This window comes from Elaeis guineensis, chromosome 1, assembly GCF_000442705.2.
Source record: "Elaeis guineensis isolate ETL-2024a chromosome 1, EG11, whole genome shotgun sequence".
NCBI lineage: Eukaryota > Viridiplantae > Streptophyta > Magnoliopsida > Arecales > Arecaceae > Elaeis > Elaeis guineensis.
Genome location: NC_025993.2, coordinates 9,882,316 through 9,903,214, shown reverse-complemented (window position 1 = coordinate 9,903,214; position 20,899 = coordinate 9,882,316). Strand labels below are relative to the sequence as shown.

General features: G+C 36.2%; 1 protein-coding gene across 1 annotated transcript; it reads left to right on the top strand.

The window, feature by feature from the left end:
* The first annotated feature begins 1,509 nt into the window (after positions 1–1,509).
* On the top strand, positions 1,510–6,187 carry LOC105037970 (protein NRT1/ PTR FAMILY 5.10-like). Its single transcript, XM_029261803.2, is given in 5 exon segments — positions 1,510–1,804; positions 1,908–2,125; positions 3,939–4,459; positions 4,575–5,302; positions 5,305–6,187. Coding segments are annotated over 5 exon segments (1,674 nt in total). The 5' UTR covers positions 1,510–1,686; the 3' UTR covers positions 5,394–6,187.
* Positions 6,188–20,899: the final 14,712 nt, after the last annotated feature.

The window sequence follows — 20,899 nt, the reverse complement described above, 5'->3', positions numbered from 1 at the left end:
GGAATACAATTGGATAACTCCTTCAACTGTTCCTTCCTAAGAGGTAGTCCTTTGATCAATTTTTTGGAAAATAGCAATAAGCTCATTATAGTATGTTGAAAATGGTCTACCATTTTGTGTGGTAGAAAAAGATTTCTGAATCAATTCAAAGAGATGGATTTCATCCGATTCATCATAGAAGGTTTTCGACACAGCCTCCCGTATCTCTTTGGTTGTGGAAAGATGAATAAATCGTTACATCAGTGTTGGGCTCATTGAGTCAATAAGCCAGCTTTTCACTCTATGATTTTTGGTTATCCATGTTCCGTAATTGAGATATTCGGATGCAGGCTTTTTCGTTTCTCCGGTAAGATATCCAGCTTTGTTGTGAGCGCCAATACGCATCTCCATAAGTTGAGATCATAATTGGTAATTTGTCTCATCCAGTATGATACTAGTAGGAAAAGCAGAATTGTCTTGGTGGATGATGATAGGTGGTGTTGAGTTGTTTGATGCAGCTGAGACAATGGGATTGAAATCAGCCATTTAGTTTCAGATGGAGGAGAAGAGATGGAGATGGGGATTTTCGTGTAAAGGCTTTGGAAAGCGAGATTCGATTTGTGTTGGAGCAGTTTTTTTTAGGATTGGAATTGCTCTGATACCATATCAGACAATGATAACTATAAATATTTTTCGATTATTATTGTCTTCTCCAAGTTGAAGCCAATATATAGATACAATTATACCGTAGTAATAGAAAACAATCCTATTCTAAAGAAACTAAATATTCTATACACAAGATTTGATAATTAATTTAATTCTTATAATTATAGAATTAATCTGATAATTATAATCTACAGGCAGCTCATGCCAACAATAAAGTTGGCTAAACTGACAGTCTCATTAGACATGCACTCCTCTGCAATAGCATCATGCTGCAACCTCGTGAGAGTTCGCATTATGCCAACATGTATCAACATGCAGAGGCTTATACTTGACAGAAAATGGAGTGGAGATTGCCACGTGTGATGGATGCCATGTATGCAGCCATCATCGTATAATGGATGGTGCATGCGATGCACTGCACCATACGGTGTACTATGGGTACCACAAAGGACTTGCACTCAAAACAAATAGGGATACGAATGCTTTTGATGTTTACAATTAATTGCTGTTCAATATTTGGTCATAGGCAGATTTGCTTCAGTTGTTCCATGCGATCCATCAAACTATGAATCACGCGCTACGCTTTTGTAACTAAAATATTATGAGATTATCGGGGCCTCCATGTTCTCATGTCTGCCGTTATAACGGAAATATTGTTTTCCCTTCTTTGTTTAATCCGACAATATGACTCCCTTCTAATATATATAAATAAGGAAGAAAGGAAGGAGGCAAAAAAAAAAAAAAAAAATGACAGCAAGTCTTTGTCATACCGCTACTAACCCATAACTGCATTACTAAATAATTACTAAATAAGATGATCAAAACCAGGCACATTACTAGAAAGAGAATTTCTTGAACAGGCTCCCTTCTTCTATATCCACACCTGGCCACCATATATATATTTTATACAAGCTAGCCAATCCTGATGCAGCCTGGACCGTTGACCCCATTGGTTATTGATCCGGGCATCACCATTATGTCGGAACCCAGCGGCCTCGTTCAAGTTCTAATCCCCGAGGAGGAGAGAACGAGCGAGAGAGGATGGACCGCGACCCCCTCCTCCGGCAATCAACCACCGTTGCCGGCGCCGTCGACTATCGTGGCCTCTCCATCTCCAGGTCCTCCTCCGGCGGCTGGTCTTCTGCCCTCTTCATTATAGGTATCATGCAATGCCAACAAACCCCACCCGCCCCGTAAAATCATCGATTTTTTGTCAGCCGTCTGATCTCGATCTAATCCATCATATGCATTACGGACTTTAGGGGTGGAGATCGCGGAGCGGTTCGCGTTCTACGGCACCTCCTCGAATCTGATCACCTACCTCACCGGCTCCCTCGGGGAGTCCACCGCCGCCGCCGCCGCCGCCGTCAACACATGGTCCGGCGTAGCCTGTATGCTGCCGCTCCTCGGTGCCTTCATCGCCGACTCCTATCTCGGCCGATTCCGGACCATCATCCTCGCATCCCTCCTCTACATCCTGGTTCGCTTCCCCCTTCCCCCCTATTGTTTATTATTTATTTATTTTTATAATGTTGCGTCGCCCTCCTCCTTACGAGAGGGTGGGAGCGTCCGCGTCGCCGCGGGTCACTGCTCGGCTGTTTCGTTCTGAACAGCCGAGAAGTTGTTCGGACCGTCAATCTGCTGTACAACGGTCATGATTGAGCCGCTATAGTCTAGAAGTCCTCGCTTTCTCGCTCGAGTCAGCATCATTTTAGGTCACGTGCACGCATGCCATTCTGATAAATAAATTGATAAATAAATTAGGACGATTATTTAGATAATAATTTTTTTTATTAATTAGAAAAAACTCATCAGATTTGCCTAGCTACGAGAGTGGTTTCAGATCCTATGCGGTTCATTTCAATAAAAAAATAAAAATAAAAAATAAAAAATTATATGCGGTCCATCACGTGCATCACACGGTGAAATATCTATATCATACACGGATAGCCACATGCGATCTATGTTAGAAAAATGAAGGGCTCTAGCTTGAAAGAAAGACCATTGTATTGAAATATGACGTAGAAAGTTGGCAAAAGAGCCATCAAATAGGCGACGTAGAGGCAATTAAAGAAAGCTATCACACTCCAGGGCCGCATGCTAGCTGAAGCACAAAAATCCATCCTCTGATTAAGATCTGATGATCCAGATCTAGACCATATAATCTGGATCAAAAAGGCTAAGATGATTCAAACTTGGTATCTGGATTGTTTTCTTTTTTTTTTTTTTTTCCGCGATGTGGGATTATCCAATATTGGATTGTAAGATCCGAATCATGGAACACCGGATTCAATTACTTGTGAAACAGTGATTATCTCACGCGTGTTGGATGTTTAGCTTCTTTTTTTTTTTCCTTACATGGAGATCTTCTAGGTTGCAACTAAGATTTACTTTACTGATTTTTGGAATGATTTGATTGGAAGCCTCGAGATTCTCGATCTATTTTCCTTTCCATGTGTTCTTTTTGTACCCAAATTATAGGTATAGATCATTTAATTTTTTTTTTTGGGGATTCGTAACGTCTACCTGTCCGATATCCAATTAGTCAACATCAAACAAGTATTATCTATTCAAATATGGATTAAAATTTGAACATCCTCTATCATACCCATTAAAAAAAAAAAAAGATATAGATATGGATAGGTAACCATCTTTTTTAGATCCAAATATCTAATTATATTTATAATTATATTTAATATTATATAGTACATATTAATTTTTTTAAAAAAATATACAATCATATTGGCTATTCTAGCAACTTGATTTTTTATCTACTTAATAATATTTTTGATAATATGATCATAAAGTTTAATTATCCAATTTATATCCATATTTATATCAATATTTTTCATATTCTATTTGCATCCTTGTTCATTTAAAACAAATATAAATATGAATTCTTACGGTCGACTAATATTATATTCATATTTATATTCGTTAGATAAAAAAAAATATGGATATAGATACATTGGTATCCAATGAGCATCCAATCCCAATTCAGCACTAGTCAAGTAAAGAGAATGACAAGGTGATTTTTTTTTCCTAGAAAAGTTGAACCTAGTATTTAGTTCCTCTGGCTACTTCAATTGCATCAGCCTGAGAAATTCACATGGATTCACTCCAAACAGAATACTCACATACGAAGTTCCATTGTGAACTCCTGACGTGCTGTTAAAAATGCTTGAAATCGAACCAGAATGTACTAAAATGCTCTATATTGTTCAAAGTCTAGTTGCCGAATTAGAGACAAAAAACTAACTTCTTATTCTGCGGATTGAAATGGAGAACCGCAGGGCTTGGGTATGCTCACCTTGTCATCGGTGCTGCCATCCATCCATCCATCCACATGTGGTGACACAATGGATCCCACAGCCTGCAGACCATCTCCTGCCCAAGTGGCCTTCTTCTACTTCTCCCTCTATCTCATTGCATTTGCCCAGGGAGGCCACAAGCCTTGTGTTCAAGCCTTTGGTGCTGATCAGTTCGACCAAAATGACCCTAAGGAATCCATGGACAAGAGCTCCTTCTTCAACTGGTGGTTCTTCGGGATGTGTGGTGGCATTGTACTTACAACGGTGACCCTAAGCTATATCCAAGATAACATTAGTTGGGGCCTTGGATTTGGAATTCCATGCATTGCAATGCTGTTTGCTCTTGTTGTTTTCTTGCTTGGGACCAAGACTTACCGCTTCTATATCCTGGAGGATGAGAGTCCATTTGTTCGAATAGGCAAAACACTTGTGTCATTGGTAAGACGTAAGCGGGCAAGTTTTCCCATTGGATCTCAACAAACAGGAGAAACACCACAGTACAAGTAAGAGTACATTTTAACATCTGTTTACGAGATCATTTGTTGAGCAGACTTGGTGATATCATGATTATTATATATTAACCCGCGGTAAGGCTCTTTTATGTTTGTCAATTTATAGGCCATCTGGGGGTCCAACTTGTTCATCATCAAGCAAGGAAATTGATAGTGTAGACAATGTGGATCACGTACATGAAGCAAAGGGGATACTTGGATTGTCTCCCATATGGGCAAGCTGCTTGATATATGCTGTTGCTTCTGCCCAGTCTTCAACCTTCTTTACGAAGCAAGGAAGCACCTTGGATAGAAGGATAGGTTCAAACCTTGAAGTCCCGCCTGCAGCACTACAAAGCTTCATCGGTGTCTCCATTGTAGCTTTCATTCCCATCTACGATCGTATCCTTGTGCCCGTTGTCAGAAAATTCTCCAAAAAGCCTGCAGGCCTCACCATGCTTCAGAGGATTGGCACTGGTATGGTCATTTCTTTGATTTCTATGGTTATAGCAGCTCTAGTGGAGCTGAAGAGACTTGAGACTGCCAGAGAATTCGGCCTGGTCGATCAACCCGCAGCAACCATTCCCATGAGCTTGTGGTGGTTGATTCCCCAATATGCCCTCTATGGGATTGCAGATGTTTTCACGGTGGTTGGCTTGCCAGAGTTCTTCTATGATCAGATCTCTGATGCATTGAGAAGTCTCGGACTTGCTCTCTACTTGAGCATCCTCGGCATTGGGAGCTTCATCAGTAGCTTTCTTGTATCTGTGATTGACAAAGCAACCGCAGAGAGTGGCGAGAGTTGGTTTTCCAACAATCTAAACCGTGCTCATCTAGATTACTTCTATTGGCTTCTTCTGGACTCAGTGCTCTAGAACTCGTCATCTACTTGTACTTTGCACGGGCTTATGTATACAAGAATAAAGGACGCAGTGCAGTTGTGTAACATGACTTATGTTATCGTGGGAAGTTGGGTCATAATAGGCCTCCTGGTCGTTGGAATCTTTATTTGCCGAATTACATTTATCTAATCTAATATCTAATCTATTATATATATATATAAACGGAGCAGCCGTGTTAAAGCGTCTCCATTCGACACGTGGTTAAAAACATGCATGACGCGTGGCTAAAAACGCGTTTCTTTTCTCGCCTCCGAGCACATGTGAGCTCCTTCCTCCTCGCAATCCGGCGACCAGGGTCTCCGCCGCGCAGGTCAAGCACAGGTTCCGGCGATGTCCGGCTCGAAATGGAGCGAACAGGCTGGGACTTCGGAAGGCAGAGCAGAGGAGACGGCAGCTGCAACGTCTTGCTTCTTTTTTTTTTTTTTTTTCTTCATATGCGTTTAGAGTTGGCGCATATACACAGAGAAGAAGCCCTCATCTGGTGGCAACCCCCGTAGCCACCACCAGGGTCTCTTAACTTTGGCCAGAATACCCTGGCTTCCATGAAGAGAAGAAGAAAAAGCTTTGGTAAGTAAAAAAGAAAAGTTTAAGTGGCTATGTGTGAGGACAAGGTGCTTAAGGATAGAAGAAAGGGATTTAAGGGCGACGGAAGCAGGGGACAAGCAGGGTCAACATATATTTAGGCGCCGGAGAGAAAGGATAGAGGTCGACAAGAAGGGGATCGAATGGGTGAAGAGAAGGAGGGGGTGAGGAGCCGAGCAGCGTCCATGACGATCGTTAGGGTTAGGATTAGTGTTAGGATTGGGAACGGAGGAGACACATGGGTTAGCTTGGGAGAGGAGGGAGTAACGGTGGCTTTGTTGTAGCTGACTGGGGGAAGGCGCGGCATGGGCGAAGATTTTTATTCCATGGATGTCAAGAAAGAGACCCGCGAACAAACGACGAAGAGGAACGACTACGAGGAGTATCCCTCCGAGTGTGCACGAAACACATGCCACCGAGATGGATCCACCACAGGAGCTCACTCGCACGTGGAAACACGTCGCAAGCTGCACGGATACTTGGTCGATCCACTGGTTTGGATTTGGACTGTTTGTAATCCCATTTGCTGTAAATTAGAATTTGAAGCATCTAGATATTTGGTAATAAATTGTAATTTTAATTATAAAAAAATTCAAGAGTTAAATTATAATTTCTAATACAATAATATTATGGCACCGGTGCTAATCTATTATATAATATATATATATATATATAAATAGAGCAGCCGCATTAAGGCTCCCATTCGACACACTCAAATTGTTTACAAAATATAATTCATCATTTTGTGATTTTTTTTGGAGAGGGATGAGAAAGAGATAATATATACTTTTAATCTTAATTTAGGGATGATGGAATTAATATTGATGGAGAATTGTTGAGAAAATTTAAAATTTTGATGTCAAATAGTGTTTAATCTTTCAGTCTTTCGTTTCTTTCTACTCAAACAATTTTTTTTTGCATGTTTGATTATATTTTTCATAGCTTTTTGATGATTTTAAACGAATTTATCATGGCATAGTAATAGCTGATTATAGACTTCTCATGAACTTTGCAATTGCTTATGATGAATAGTGAAAGCTTAACTCACTATCAATACCTATTTCCTAACTTCAATTTTTTTTTCCTAACTTCAATTTTTTAAAATTTAAACTGAATGGTACATCAATCCATCTACTACCCATCAGTAAATATAAGATACTTAACTCTTTTTGGATTGTCTAGCTCCCATAGAGAGTTGAAGATGAGGAGATTTGGATGTGCTGCAAACTTTGAATCAGACAAAAAGATATATGTATCTGAGTTTATATTTTTATTTAAAATATTTGATATCATCTATGATGTCTTTTATATTATATTAGATTTTTAATTTATAAAAATATTATTTAAAAATAATTAAAAGAAGAGATGGAAAAAAAATTAAAGTTTAGATTTTTAATTTTTTTTTATAGTTTAGATCTCCAAAATTTTAATATTAATTTTTTTAATTTTTAAAATTTAAATCTCTCACAACTCATTAATTGGAGGCACACTCATTAATGATGGTAGTGGCCGACAGTCGATATTGTCAATTTTATTATTGAAAGAGTTGGATAGTGTGCGAAGAGAGAATTGAAAGAGCGGGAGAATAAGAGATAGAAAAGTTTAAAAAATAATTAAAAATAAAAAAATAAAAAATTATGAATTTATGAAGGAACTTTACGGAATTAAAATTGTTGATTATCACAAAATTTATCTGAGAAAAAATAATCATATGCCGTGCATCACATGAGGTTCTAAGCTAGTGTATATATATTAAAACAGAGACCTCTGGTGGCAGGGCCACCGTTTGACACGTGGTAAGAAGGTGAAGCCTCCATCGGCCATGTTGACATCGCAATGCTCGCTTGCGGAAGCTCCCTTGCAACATCTTTTCGAATCTCGTAAGGGCGGAGCAGGCGCTGGATCCATCCTCGCGGCCACCGTTGGAGGAGGATGGGGTGCCGGAGTGGGGCAGCGGCTGTCGTTTACCATCTAAAATGTGCCGCACTTGATGCACATGCGACGAAGCCGTATGGCGAATAGAATGTTCCTCCCCTTATCTGTTGCTCTTTTTATTTTTTAAAGAAGAGAACGAAACTGAGATTTGTGGAGAGAGAGAGAGGAGGGGGAAGGAAGAAGAGAGATGGGAGAGAGAGATGGGAAGGAGAAGTAAGTTTGAGAGAATGGTGAGGATCTTCGCAGTCGGAGGAGGAGGGGGCGTTGAGATGGGGCAGCAGCCACTGTTCACCACCTGAAATGTGCCGCACTCTACACGCGTGCGAACGGAGTCGTAGGAGGGGGTCCGTAGAGGGATCGAGGTCGACGATGGAGATGCCGCTATGATCTGATGGGAGGGGGTCCATGGAGTGGTCGATGTTGACGGGAATACCGTCATGGTCCATGGTCTATGGTGGTGCATAGAATCTTCCTTCCCTTATCTGTTGCTCTTTTTATTTTTTAAGGAAGAGAACGGAACTGGGATTTGTGGGGAGAGAAAGAGGGAGAGGAGGGGGAAAGAAGAAGGGAGGGGGAGAGAGAGAGATGGGAAGGAGCATACGTTTGAGAGAATGGTGAGGATTTTTGAGATATATAGTTGGCTTTCCAAGATATGGATTCTCTCTCATTCTCTCATAATTTTTTTTTTAGTTTTCTTAATTTAATCTTTTTAAAAGAGTGTCATGTTCTTCTGATTTATTTATATCTAAAATATTCGATATATTATATTAATCTCCTCACTTGCTTTTAATGCATTGTTTTTTTCCTTTTCTCCACCCTACTCTCTATCTCCTCTTTCTTTCCATCTCTCCTATCTCCAATCTTATCAATGATTGTGCTGATCGATGATTGATCGTACTTTTTTCCTAAAAGATCTTAAACCCTCAGCCACCAACTGCTCTCCTCTAAAGCTCACATCAAGAACCTCCCTATCCTCCTCTCATTCCTCCTCCCTCAGCCTCGCCCCGAAGTTCCTCATCTCCCTCAAATCCTTCTTCATCCCTATCCTCTCCAAAATCCCTTCCTCTTCTACAATCTCTCATTCGAACGCTGTAGCTTCTTGTAGTATTGAGGAGGATAAGGGTATAGAGTCGGTGTTTAGGACCTGACTATGAACAAAATTTGATGAGTTCGTGAAGTCGCTGAATTGAGATTGCCGTCTCGAATCAATCCACGAATGCTCTCAGAGTAAATTTTGGCAATGGTTAGAATTCAATAAAATAAAAATTTTATATAATAATAAAATATATATTATTTTTGAATAATTATATGATGAATAAAAATATTATTATAAAATAATATTTTTTAAATAAAAAATATATTCCATACATCACATGGATAATATTTTAATATATATATATATATATATTTTAAAATGGAGGCCTCTGCATTGGCAGGGCCTCCGTTTGACACGTAGAACTATATCTCTTCCAAAAAATGCTGCGTGGGTCTCCAAGCTTCCCTATTCAGTCACTCCAAAACCTCCCGTTGGGGTAAAACACTCAATTGTGAAACACAGATTACTCGCCCAAGATCACAATAACGTCTGAAAAGTGGATGTTGATACCACACAATAAAATACAATAAAATACAAGAAGAAAAAAGAACAATAAACAAATACAATAAAATACATGGATCGATCTCAAACTTATCTTCACGGGACATGCAAGCTTCACTATGAGAAAAATAAAATCAAAGAATACGAGAAGAACTCACCACTCAATCCTTCTACAAGAATCTATCAATAAGAAGCTCCAAAATCCTCACAAAAGCTCTCTTATATATTATTTTTAAATAATTATATGATGAATAAAAATATTATTATAAAATAATATATTTTTAAATAAAAAATATATCCCACGCATCGTGTGGGTAATATACTAGTATATATATATATATATATATATTAAAACGGAGGCCTCTGCATTAGTAGGGCCTCCGTTTGACACGTAGAACCATATCTCTTTCGAAAAATGCCATGTAGGTCTCTAAGCTTCTCTATTCAGTCGCTCTAAACCTCCTGTTGGGGTAGATCCCTCAATTGTGGAATACGGATCATCCACCTAAGATCACAACAACGTCTGAAAAGTGGATGTTGATACCACATGAGAAAAAAGAAGAAAAAAGAACAACAAACAAATACAATAAAATACATGGATCGGTCTCAAGCCTACCTCCATAGGGCTTACAAGCTTCACTGTAAGAGAAACAAAATAAAAAAATACAAGAGGAACTCACTACTCAACTCTGGTACAAGAGTCTCTCAATAAAAAATCTCAAAATCCTCACAAAAACTCTCTAAAACCTCTCAAGAAGCCTCTCTGCACATTCAGAACGTCACCAACTATCCTACGCAACAAACGACTCATCAATCGAACTTATATAGCCTCCAAAAAAATCTTAAAATAGTATTTTACTAGGAGACTAAGTCCAAATCAAACCTCAGATTCCATCTAAACCGTTCAATCGTAATTGGCTCAAATCATGGCCGTCCGATCGTGCAGAATCAGCCCCTTATCTCCTGATCAAACTGGGATTTCACCATGGCCAATCGATCCTGACTGGCTCATTCCAGAGCTGTTGGATTGCACCTCTGGTCCATGCCACCGCTGGTAGACCGCGCTGGATCATGATCCACAGTGGATTGTGACTGGATAGCGGTCCTGCACTCGTGGGCTGCGCACATGCCTGGGCCTACCTAGCACACTGCTGGCCCATGCGTCAGCGCACTACTGGGCTTGGCCCGTGCCTCTGCGGGCTTGCACCGGCCCGTGGACTGTACCAGCTACTCTCGGTCTGCTTCTTCGCATGTATCTCTTCCGTCTGGATTCTATTTGGGCTGTTCTTGGGTTCGTTAGATTCCGTTCATCATCCTAGATCTTATTTTTGACTTATTATGGATCGAATTTTGAGATATTTTTTTTAACACCTCTCGTCCGGTCGAAATTGAAAAAATAGAAAAAAAAGAGAAAATATAAAAAAATTAACGAAAATAAAAAAAAGATAGAAGGAATTTAAGGGTAAGTCAGCCCTCTCCACCACGATTCTTGGTCGCCGGTGTTGAGGGGCTGGAGAGCGAGGTGCTCCTCAGAGAAGATCACGTCAGGGCCTCAATCCCGAGGCACGGCAAGTCGAACGGGTGGCTCCTCTTCCACCGTGGAGGACCCGGTGCCATCGGAGGATGAGGAGGATTTGGGCCGTCGGATCAAGTTCAAGATAGCTGACTTCGCTGTCTCCGATCAAGTCTGCATCGGCTGCATGGCTTTCTTTCGATTCGTATTTAAACATATTAAATTTTATTAATGATCAGTGGCAGCTACTTTTAAGTGTCTCATTGGGGATGTTCGAAGAAGATTAATATTATTATATCGAAAGGATGGATTTTGAGTGGGAACAAGCGCAGGTGACTTTTAAGAGCTTGATTTTGGCGTTGATTAAATTCCTAGAATATAGGTTTCTAAGCCTTCCACAGTTTAATGCACATGAAAACGTGCATGTGAGAGATGGAGCATGCGTGGGTAGCAGAATCGGTGCTTCGTGGTCTCCGCTCTTTTCAAAAGTGAAACTAAATATTATGACTGATAAAATATAATTTGATCCATCAATTTAATTTATATTTGACTCATCATAAATAAATTTAAATTTAAATTAAATAAATTTAGATAATAAACAGATCGATTCATTTAATCCATTTAATAATTGGATCAGATTTGAATTTTAAATATCCGATCCATTTAACCCATTTAATATTCAGATCGGATTGAATCAGATAATCTATTTAACCTATTAATCTGTTTAACCTATTTCAACCCATTTAATCTGACCTATTTAATTCATTTAAGATCCGTTTAACTTGTTTAATATATTTCTGATCAATTTAATCTGACCTGTTTAATCCGTTTAACCTAATTTGATCTTTTTAATAAATAGATTAAATAGGTCGGATCAGATTACCTATTTAATAAATAGATCAGATTCAGGTTTGAATTTTTGACTCGTTTAATAAATAGATTGAATTTGGATTGATGATTTTTTGATTCGATCCATATTGATTGATCCGATCCATATTGATCCGATCCAATTCGATTACCATTTCTACTAAATATGGGTTAGAAAACTAATATCTAGACTGGCTTTTGATTTCCTTTTACATGGAGTGTAGTTTTGGAATTGCTCGGAGGCTTGATTGGTCTGTGGGCTGACTCTTTGCATAGATGTTGAAATGAGACAACCAATTAGATGCATAAAGTCCTTGAATGATTGGAAAACCTATTTGGATGAATGATGAGAGCTCTCTATGGTATTTTTCATATGTGAAGGTCCCATGGCCGCATCAAAAGATGCCAAGGTGCTTTGATGGCAGTCCTATGTGTTCAATTAGATAAACTATATAATTTTGTTGAAGACCAACCCTAGCCAGGACATTCATTTCAATGGAGACACACTAAAGGAAACAATCAGGATTTCATGATTAACACTTAGTTTGTATTGTAGATAAAATTATCATTTAGCAGTACTTCTTTCTTTTGTTAAAATGATTAATGAGTATAAATATGATGAGTGAACCACTTGCATTAGTTTATGATTGGATATTTACCTAATTACCATCTTTTACAATTTTTTAATTATTTTAACTATTTTTAATATTTATATAAAATAGATATAATAAAATAGATAAATAATATTAAATATTATTTAAAAAAAATCACATTCCATGCATCGCATGGGATTATAAGCTAGTGTTATTCAAGTTGTTGCAAATGTTACTCAATGCAATTCCATAAGGTTGGCTATATTGATAGTATCATTAGACATGTATTCATATGCAAATGGTGATCTTATAATCTGATTCCCTGCAACTCAGTTCTTTATGTGGCAGATGGTTCCATGCAACTGTAATAGCACCATGCTGCTACCCGGCGAGAGTTGACAGTATGCGTGCTTCTCCTGGCTTGGTAGTAGGCATGCCTGCAATCATGAGACTTGTTTTAAAGCTGACTTGTATTTCCTATATTAAGTTTGTCAAAGCCTTGGAACGCCTCATGTTGACAAGGAGGAGAATTAGAGCACTATGTGTAAAGGTTTAAGAGGGACTTCTTCACTGTAATTTCTGGATCAGATACTGTGATAGCCCGGCCCGGCCCGAATAAAAATCCCAGAATCAGCCAAAGCCCAAATAAAAAAAAAAAAAAAAAGAAAATAGGGGAGAAGACTCCCTTCGGGAGTCTTCTTCCTCCTCTCGCCGGCTCCCAATCGGAGTCGGAGACGAGCTCCCTCCGACTCTATTTAAGGAGGAGATCCCTCCTCTCTTCCTTCCACCGAAGATTCTAAGCCCGGTCGGCGGCAATCGCTGAAAAAATCCCGCGGAAGACCGTCCCTGTGCCGTCCAATTTCTCACCGGAAAAGCTTCGCCGGCGTCGGAGGTAAGCCTCCTCCCCTTCCTCTCTTCTCCCTTTTTCTTCCCGTGCCGGTGTGCACGTTCGTCAGCGACCAGAGTCATCGGATTTTGTTGCGGAAGAACCTTTCTTTTTGCCATTTTTTTCGACGCCGGTGGTCACCGCCGACCACCGATTTGGTCCCCCTCTTGCCGCCAGATCGCCCCCCTTCGGCCGCCGACCATCCCCGTGCCGACTGCATAGTCGATCGGCCAACCAATAAGGGGATTAAAGATCCCCTGTTTTGGCCCAAAGGAACCCACGGGAAAGAAGAAAAGAAGAAGAAGAAGAAGGAAAAGAAAAAGAAAAAGAAAAAGAAAAGAAGAAGAAGGAAAAGAAAAGAAAAAGAAAAGAAAAAGAAGAAAAAGAAAAGAAAAAGGAAAAAGAAAAGGAAAAAAAAAAGAAAGAAGAAAAATAAAATAATAAAATAATAATATAATAAATAGGATTTTCTCTCCTCTCTCTTCCGTGAAGAAAAAGAAAAAAAAGGAAAGAAAAGAAGAAGAAAAAAAATAAAATAAATTAATAAATAATGATATAAATAATAAAAATATGAGAAAGAGAGTTTCTCTCTCTTTCCTTTCTCTCTTCAGCTTGAACTAGTATTTTCTCTCTCTAAAATTGGATTTTTTCTCTCTACTTTCTCTCTCTAAAATCCTCTCTCTAGATTATTTCTTTCTCCTAAGATTTTTTAAAATTTTGAGAAGAATGATGATGAATTTAAATGATCCTCGTGATGAATTTTTGATCTGTGATCGTCGGACGGTACACCGACATCCACTTTGATCAGATCAGGTATTTTTAGATTTTAATTTCTATAATTTTATTAAATTATCCACATGATAATCTTAGCATGATTTGATCTGATCGATCGAATTTGTTGAATCATATCGTCTGAGGAGTTCAAGATGAGTTTTCTCTCTCTAAAATTTTCTCTCTCTAAAATATTCTCTCTCTTGATTGATTCTCTCTCTAAAAAGGTTAGTGAATGAAGAAATTTTTTTTAATAGTCTTGATCTGATTCTAATGAGGAACCCTGATCCATGATTGTTAGACAGCGTACTGGCACCCACCTTAATCAGACCATGAATCTTTAGATTTGATCATCCATGATTTCGATCTAGCCATGACTTGATTTGATCATGTTGATTTTACCAATCGAGATATTGGACCAATCGTAATGTTGGATTGTGTCGCCTGATCAATTCAAATTATACCTCATGAATTCTCTCTCCTCTAATTGTCTCTCTCTACTTGATTTTATGAAATCGATAAAGAAACCTCGGTCCTTTTATTTCGAATCCGATTTGATCTGATAGTCAAACTTTGGATCATTTAGATCCTAATTAGATTTTGATTAGATAAAATTAGATGATCGGACCCAATCTAAACCGTTGAAATATGGTATTCGCATTCTTTTTAATTATTAAAATTGATTCTGTATAGGATTATGGATACTTGAACATGGGATATCGCGATATGATCTACGAACAGAATTTTTAAAAAAAATTTTTATAGAATTATGTGGGTTTATTGGAATGCGTTCGAGGTAAGTAATGTTTCACTTTTTCTAGATTTATCGATAAATTATAATATATTTTTCTGACATGATTTGTGAAACGATGCATGAATTGGATGAATGGTATTTTGTTATGAAAATATCTTATTTAAAATGTTATGATGAAGCATGATTGAACATATTGATTCCATGATGCATTATATTGATTGATTTCGATACTACATGATTATATGTTTTATTATCGAAATTAGAATATAAAATATGATTTATGAAGAATTATGATATAAGAAACATTATGAATTGACAATCTGACTATGTAAAGGATCCTGCCAATGTGGGCATATACGTTGGCAATTGATTTGTCCTGAGGGTTTACGTCGCCAGAGAGACCAGCGACAAACCGTCAGAGAGACCAGCGGTTCCGAAGGACTTTGCTGCCAGATGATTCGCAGCTCACCGCAAGAAGATACGTGGTGTTATGACTCTGCCACAGGGAAAATATGGTCATAGCTCATAGTTGACGAAAAGAATTGAAGAACGACAGAAATTGAAATCTCGAAAGAAACTTGAATTTTAAAAAAAAAAATAAATTTGACATGAATTATATTGCATAATTAGAAATTAATTTTGAATTAATGAACTCTATATGCTTATTTTCTATAAATGATTATTTACTTAAATGCCTGATGAAATCTATTGAAAAGTGATCATTGCTTACTGGGCTGTCTAGCTCATTACCTCTTATTTTACTATTTTTACAGATATTGAGGAATTAAGATGATACAAGATATGAATGGAAGAGTGATCAGAAGCAGAATCTCTATACTTTTATTTTTGGTTGAAAGTCTTATTGAATTTGATGTAAGGACTATGAATCATTGTTGAATTTATTGAGACATTAAAGAAAAAATTTAGGTCGTTATATTTTGGATTTAAATTATTGACTAATTATTCTGCTGTTATTTTAGGATAGTATGATAAGATGCCTTGCATGCTTATGGAAAGAGTTTTCTATGAGTATGCGGCGGTTGCCATGACCCTCGATTCACAATCTCAGATCGGGGGCATGACAATTAATATGGTATCAAAATATAAGTGGATGAATTATGAAACATAGAATCAGATATAGAAGGAGTGTAAGTGGATAGACACTAAGGACATTATGGTGTAGATCTTTGATGATTGTAGTGGGAGAAATATTTAAAAATTTTGATTAAACATTGAGGTTATGTATAAAAGGATCGCAAGAGATTATGACATATGGAGTTTGAAATATGATGGATAATCTATAGATCATGATATGATTAGTTAGATCTTGATCGAAAGTAATCACAAAAGGATTGATATAAAATTTTATTGTGCATTATGGTTATTAATTTGATCATTGGTCATTCAAGTGAATCGTAAGTTCAAATTCGATGTGAGAATAATACTATGATATTACTTTTGGTTGAGAAGTTGACTATTATTGACAAGATAAAGATTTGATAATAAAATGTTGTTCTAGAATGGGCTAAAAAAGTTTTTTTTTATGGTGCTTGATTGGAATATTTATTGAAAGTGAACTTGGTATGTGGATCATATATCAAGTGGCATATTAGGATGAATGCATATTTGAAGATATTGCAAAGAAACCTATTTCTTATCGATGAAATCGATTATGAGGTTGTAGGATATTCATCGTACTGGAATCTTTAATCATCATCCTTAGATCTAAATAATAGATCTTATTATGTCTCTTGGAGAGTACATGATGTGTATGAAATTTTAATTTAAATATTTCGTATCTAAGTTGATCAAGAGATTTTTTGATATTATTGTTGAGGTTGTTAATGAAAAATTGATATCTTTAGATTAAGATAAAAGATCTGATTTATATTTATTTCAGATTAAGGGATCCATGTGAATTTATAATTTAAAAATTTTAGATTTAGAAATTGATATGGAGTTCCTTTGCTTTTGTTAACGAGGTTCCTAATTGAATCTACTATTAAATAGAGATTTGATTTTTGAGGCTTGTATGATTGTTGTGAAAAGATACGTGATAGATATTAAAGATCTTGATTATAGAAATTTTAGAAAAAAATAATGATTTGAAGTTCTTATATATTCTGATTATGTCCAAATTTGGTGGAGCATCGAAGGTTTTTTTTTCATTGATTTGACTTATAAAGATTTTTGGTTTGGAAATAATCAAATTGAATTGATATGAGAATTAAGATTTGATTCATATTGATTATAGTAAATCTATATGATGGTTTTAAATATGATATTGGACTCAAGGGTTAATCAAGATTATTGTACACCAGTAAAAGTATGAATGAGAATCGAAAGTTAATCTTTGACTTTCATTGAAATTTGAAATTTTAGATCTTTTCTATTGATAAGGTAAAGAAATAATTTGATCAAACTTTTTTTTGATGAACCTAAGAAATTTTGATTGTTAGATCAGAGTGCGCAGCGGAAGCATGGTAATCTGGATTACTTTGAGTAAGTCAGGAATGTTGATTCTTTGAGTCAAAGAATTATGATAAATGATATAGTTTGATACAAAAAATTTATGGATATTAGAAAGAATAATATTTTAAAATTTTGAATTATTTTAGATATCCTAATGTGATTTTTAAAAGTAGAGCTTCCACCTACTATGCTACAAAAATAATTAGCATCCTAATTCTAGGATGAGTGGACCTTTGATTTTTGATTTTAGATTTAAAATATTTAGAGATAAATTTTCTCTATCCTAGAATTAAATTTTATAATTCTCTATTTATTAGAAAGAATTTGAGATTATTTATCGAATGATGATTTTGATCTTAGATTATTATACTCAAATATTTATCTCCAGAATATAATAAAATTTGAAATTTGAACTCTTTTGATTATTATTATTTCTCTGACTGAATGGAAAAGATTAAGGTTATCTATTGATATTGACGATTGTTCTACAAAAGATAGATTGAAGTTATTTATAATTTATTTTGATAATGAATCGATTAATTAAGAGTAGTGAATGTTTAGATAAAGCAAATTGATCCACTTACTTAGAATAGAGACATTGATTTTGATTATAAGAAAAATATAGTTTTGATTTAGATCAATTTTTGAGTTATTGAATGACTTAATGATAAAATTTACTTCAAGAATTAGAATATTTAAGAGTTTGAGAGATTGAGTAAGAAAATTTCGATGACTAGAAATAGTGATATTGATTCAATCAACAATGGTGATATTAATCTTTATGAAATGACTTAATGATGAAGTTGCATCGAGAAATAAAATATCAAAAGTTTGAGAATGAGATTGAAATGATAAATCTTCAACCTTTGAAAGTATGAATAAGAGCAAATATTTTTAAATTTTGATTAATTAGGATATCATCAAATTATTCACATAAGTATGTTTTTCCTAGCTTATGATGGGTTGAAATTAAGAGTGATTAATATTTTAAAATATATATATATATAAAATAAATAAATGAATGATGATGAATGAAGTTCTTATGCAAGAATAGAGACATTGACCTTCTTCTATTCACAAGAGATAGATTTGATTTGAGTCATGAGATATTGAATATTATTTTACAGAAAATGAGATCATAATTTCGAAATCTTGAAATATTGAAAAATCTTTGAGATGTTGATCTTGATAAATAAGAAAATGGATGGTTTCGTTCAGATCGATATTTGATGTACCAACTTTTTTCTTATGAAATGATTTAAGAATGAATTTATATCAAGAATTAGAATATTAAAATATTTATGGATGAGATTCAAGTAAGAAACTATGAAGACTCAAGCAAGAAAAATTTTGATGAAATTTCTTTAAGAGGGGAAGAATGTGATAGCCCGGCCCGGCCCGAATAAGAATCCCAGAATCAGCCAAAGCCCAAATGAAAAAAAAAAAAATAGGGGAGAAGACTCCCGAAGGGAGTCTTCTTCCTCCTCTCGTTGGCTCCCAATCGGAGTCGGAGACGAGCTCCCTCCGGCTCTATTTAAGGAGGAGATCCCTCCTCTCTTCCTTCCACCAAAGATTCTAAGCTCGATCGGCGGCAATTGTCGAAAAAATCCCGCGGAAGACCATCCCTGTGCCGTCCAATTTCTCGTCGAAAAAGCTTCGCTGGCGTCGGAGGTAAGCCTCCTCCCCTTCCTCTCTTCTCCCTTTTCCTTCTCGTGCCAGTGTGCACGCTCACCAGCGACCGGAGTCACCGAATTTTGTTGCGGAAGAACCTTTCTTTTTGCCATTTTTTTCAATGCCGGTGGTCACCGCCGACCATCGATTTGGTCCCCTTCGGCCCCCTTCGGATCGCCCCCCTTCGGCCGCCGACCATCCCTGTGTTGATTGCATAGTCGATCGGCCAACCAATGAGGGGATTAAAGATCCCCTGTTTTGGCCCAAAGGAACCCACGGGAAAGAAGAAAAGAAGAAGAAGAAGAAGAAGGAAAAGAAAAAGAAAAAGAAAAGAAGAAGAAGGAAAAGAAAAGAAAAAGAAAAGAAAAAGAAGAAAAAGAAAAGAAAAAGGAAAAGGAAAAGGAAAAAAAAAGAAAGAAGAAAAATAAAATAATAATAATATAATAATATAATAAATAGGATTTTCTCTCCTCTCTCTTCCGTGAAGAAAAAGAAAAAAAAAGGAAAGAAAAGAAGAAGAAAAAATAAAATAAAATAATAAATAATGATATAAATAATAAAAATATGAGAAAGAGAGTTTCTCTCTCTTCCCTCTCTCTTTTCAACCTGAACTAGTATTTTCTCTCTCTAAAATTGGATTTTCTCTCTCTACTTTCTCTCTCTAAAATCTTCTCTCTAGATTATTTCTCTCTCTTAAGATTTTTTAGAATTTTAAGAAGAATGATGATGAATTTAAATGATCCTCGTGATGGATTTTTGATCTGTGATCGTCGGACGGTACACCGACATCCACTTTGATCAGATCAGATATTTTTAGATTTTAATTTCTATAATTTTATTAAATTATCCACATGATAATCTTAGCATGATTTGATCTGATCGATCGAATTTGTTGAATCATATCGTCTGAGGAGTTCAAGATGAGTTTTCTCTCTCTAAAATTTTCTCTCTCTAAAATATTCTCTTTCTTGATTGATTCTCTCTCTAAAAAGGTTAGTGAATGAAAAAATTTTTTTTAATAGTCTTGATCTGATTTTAATGAAGAACCCTGATCTATGGTTGTCAGACAGCATACTGGCACCCACCTTAATCAGACCATGAATCTTTAGATTTGATCATCCATGATTTCGATCTAGCCATGACTTGATTTGATCATGTTGATTTCACCAATCGAGATATTGAACCAATCATAATGTTGGATTGTGTCGCCTGATCAATTCGAATTGTACCTCATGAATTCTCTCTCCTCTAATTATCTCTCTCTACTTGATTTTATGAAATCGATAAAAAAATCTCGGTCCTACCATTTCGAATCCGATTTGATCTGATAGTCAAACTTTGGATCATTTAGGTCCTAATTAGATTTTGATTAGATAAAATTAGATGATCGGACCCAATTTAAACCGTTGAAATATGGTATTAATATTCTTTTTAATTATTGAAATTGATTCTGTATAGGATTGTAGATGTTTGATCATGGGATATCGCGATATGATCTACGAATAGAATTTTTGAAAAAAAAATTTATAGAATTATGTGGGTTTATTGGAATGCGTTCGAGGTAAGTAATGTTTCACTTTTTTTAGATTTATCGATAAATTATAATATATTTTTCTGATATGATTCTTGAAACGATGCATGAATTGGATGAATGGTATTTTGTTATGAAAATATCTTATTTGAAATGTTATGATGAAGCATGATTGAACATATTGATTCCATGATGCATTATATTGATTGATTTCGATACTACATGATTATATATTTTATTATCGAAATTAGAATATGAAATATAATTTATGAAGAATTATGATATAAGAAACATTATGAATTGACAACCTGACTATGTAAAGGATCCTGCCAATGGGGGCATATACGTTGGCAATTGATTTGTCCTGAGGGTTTACGT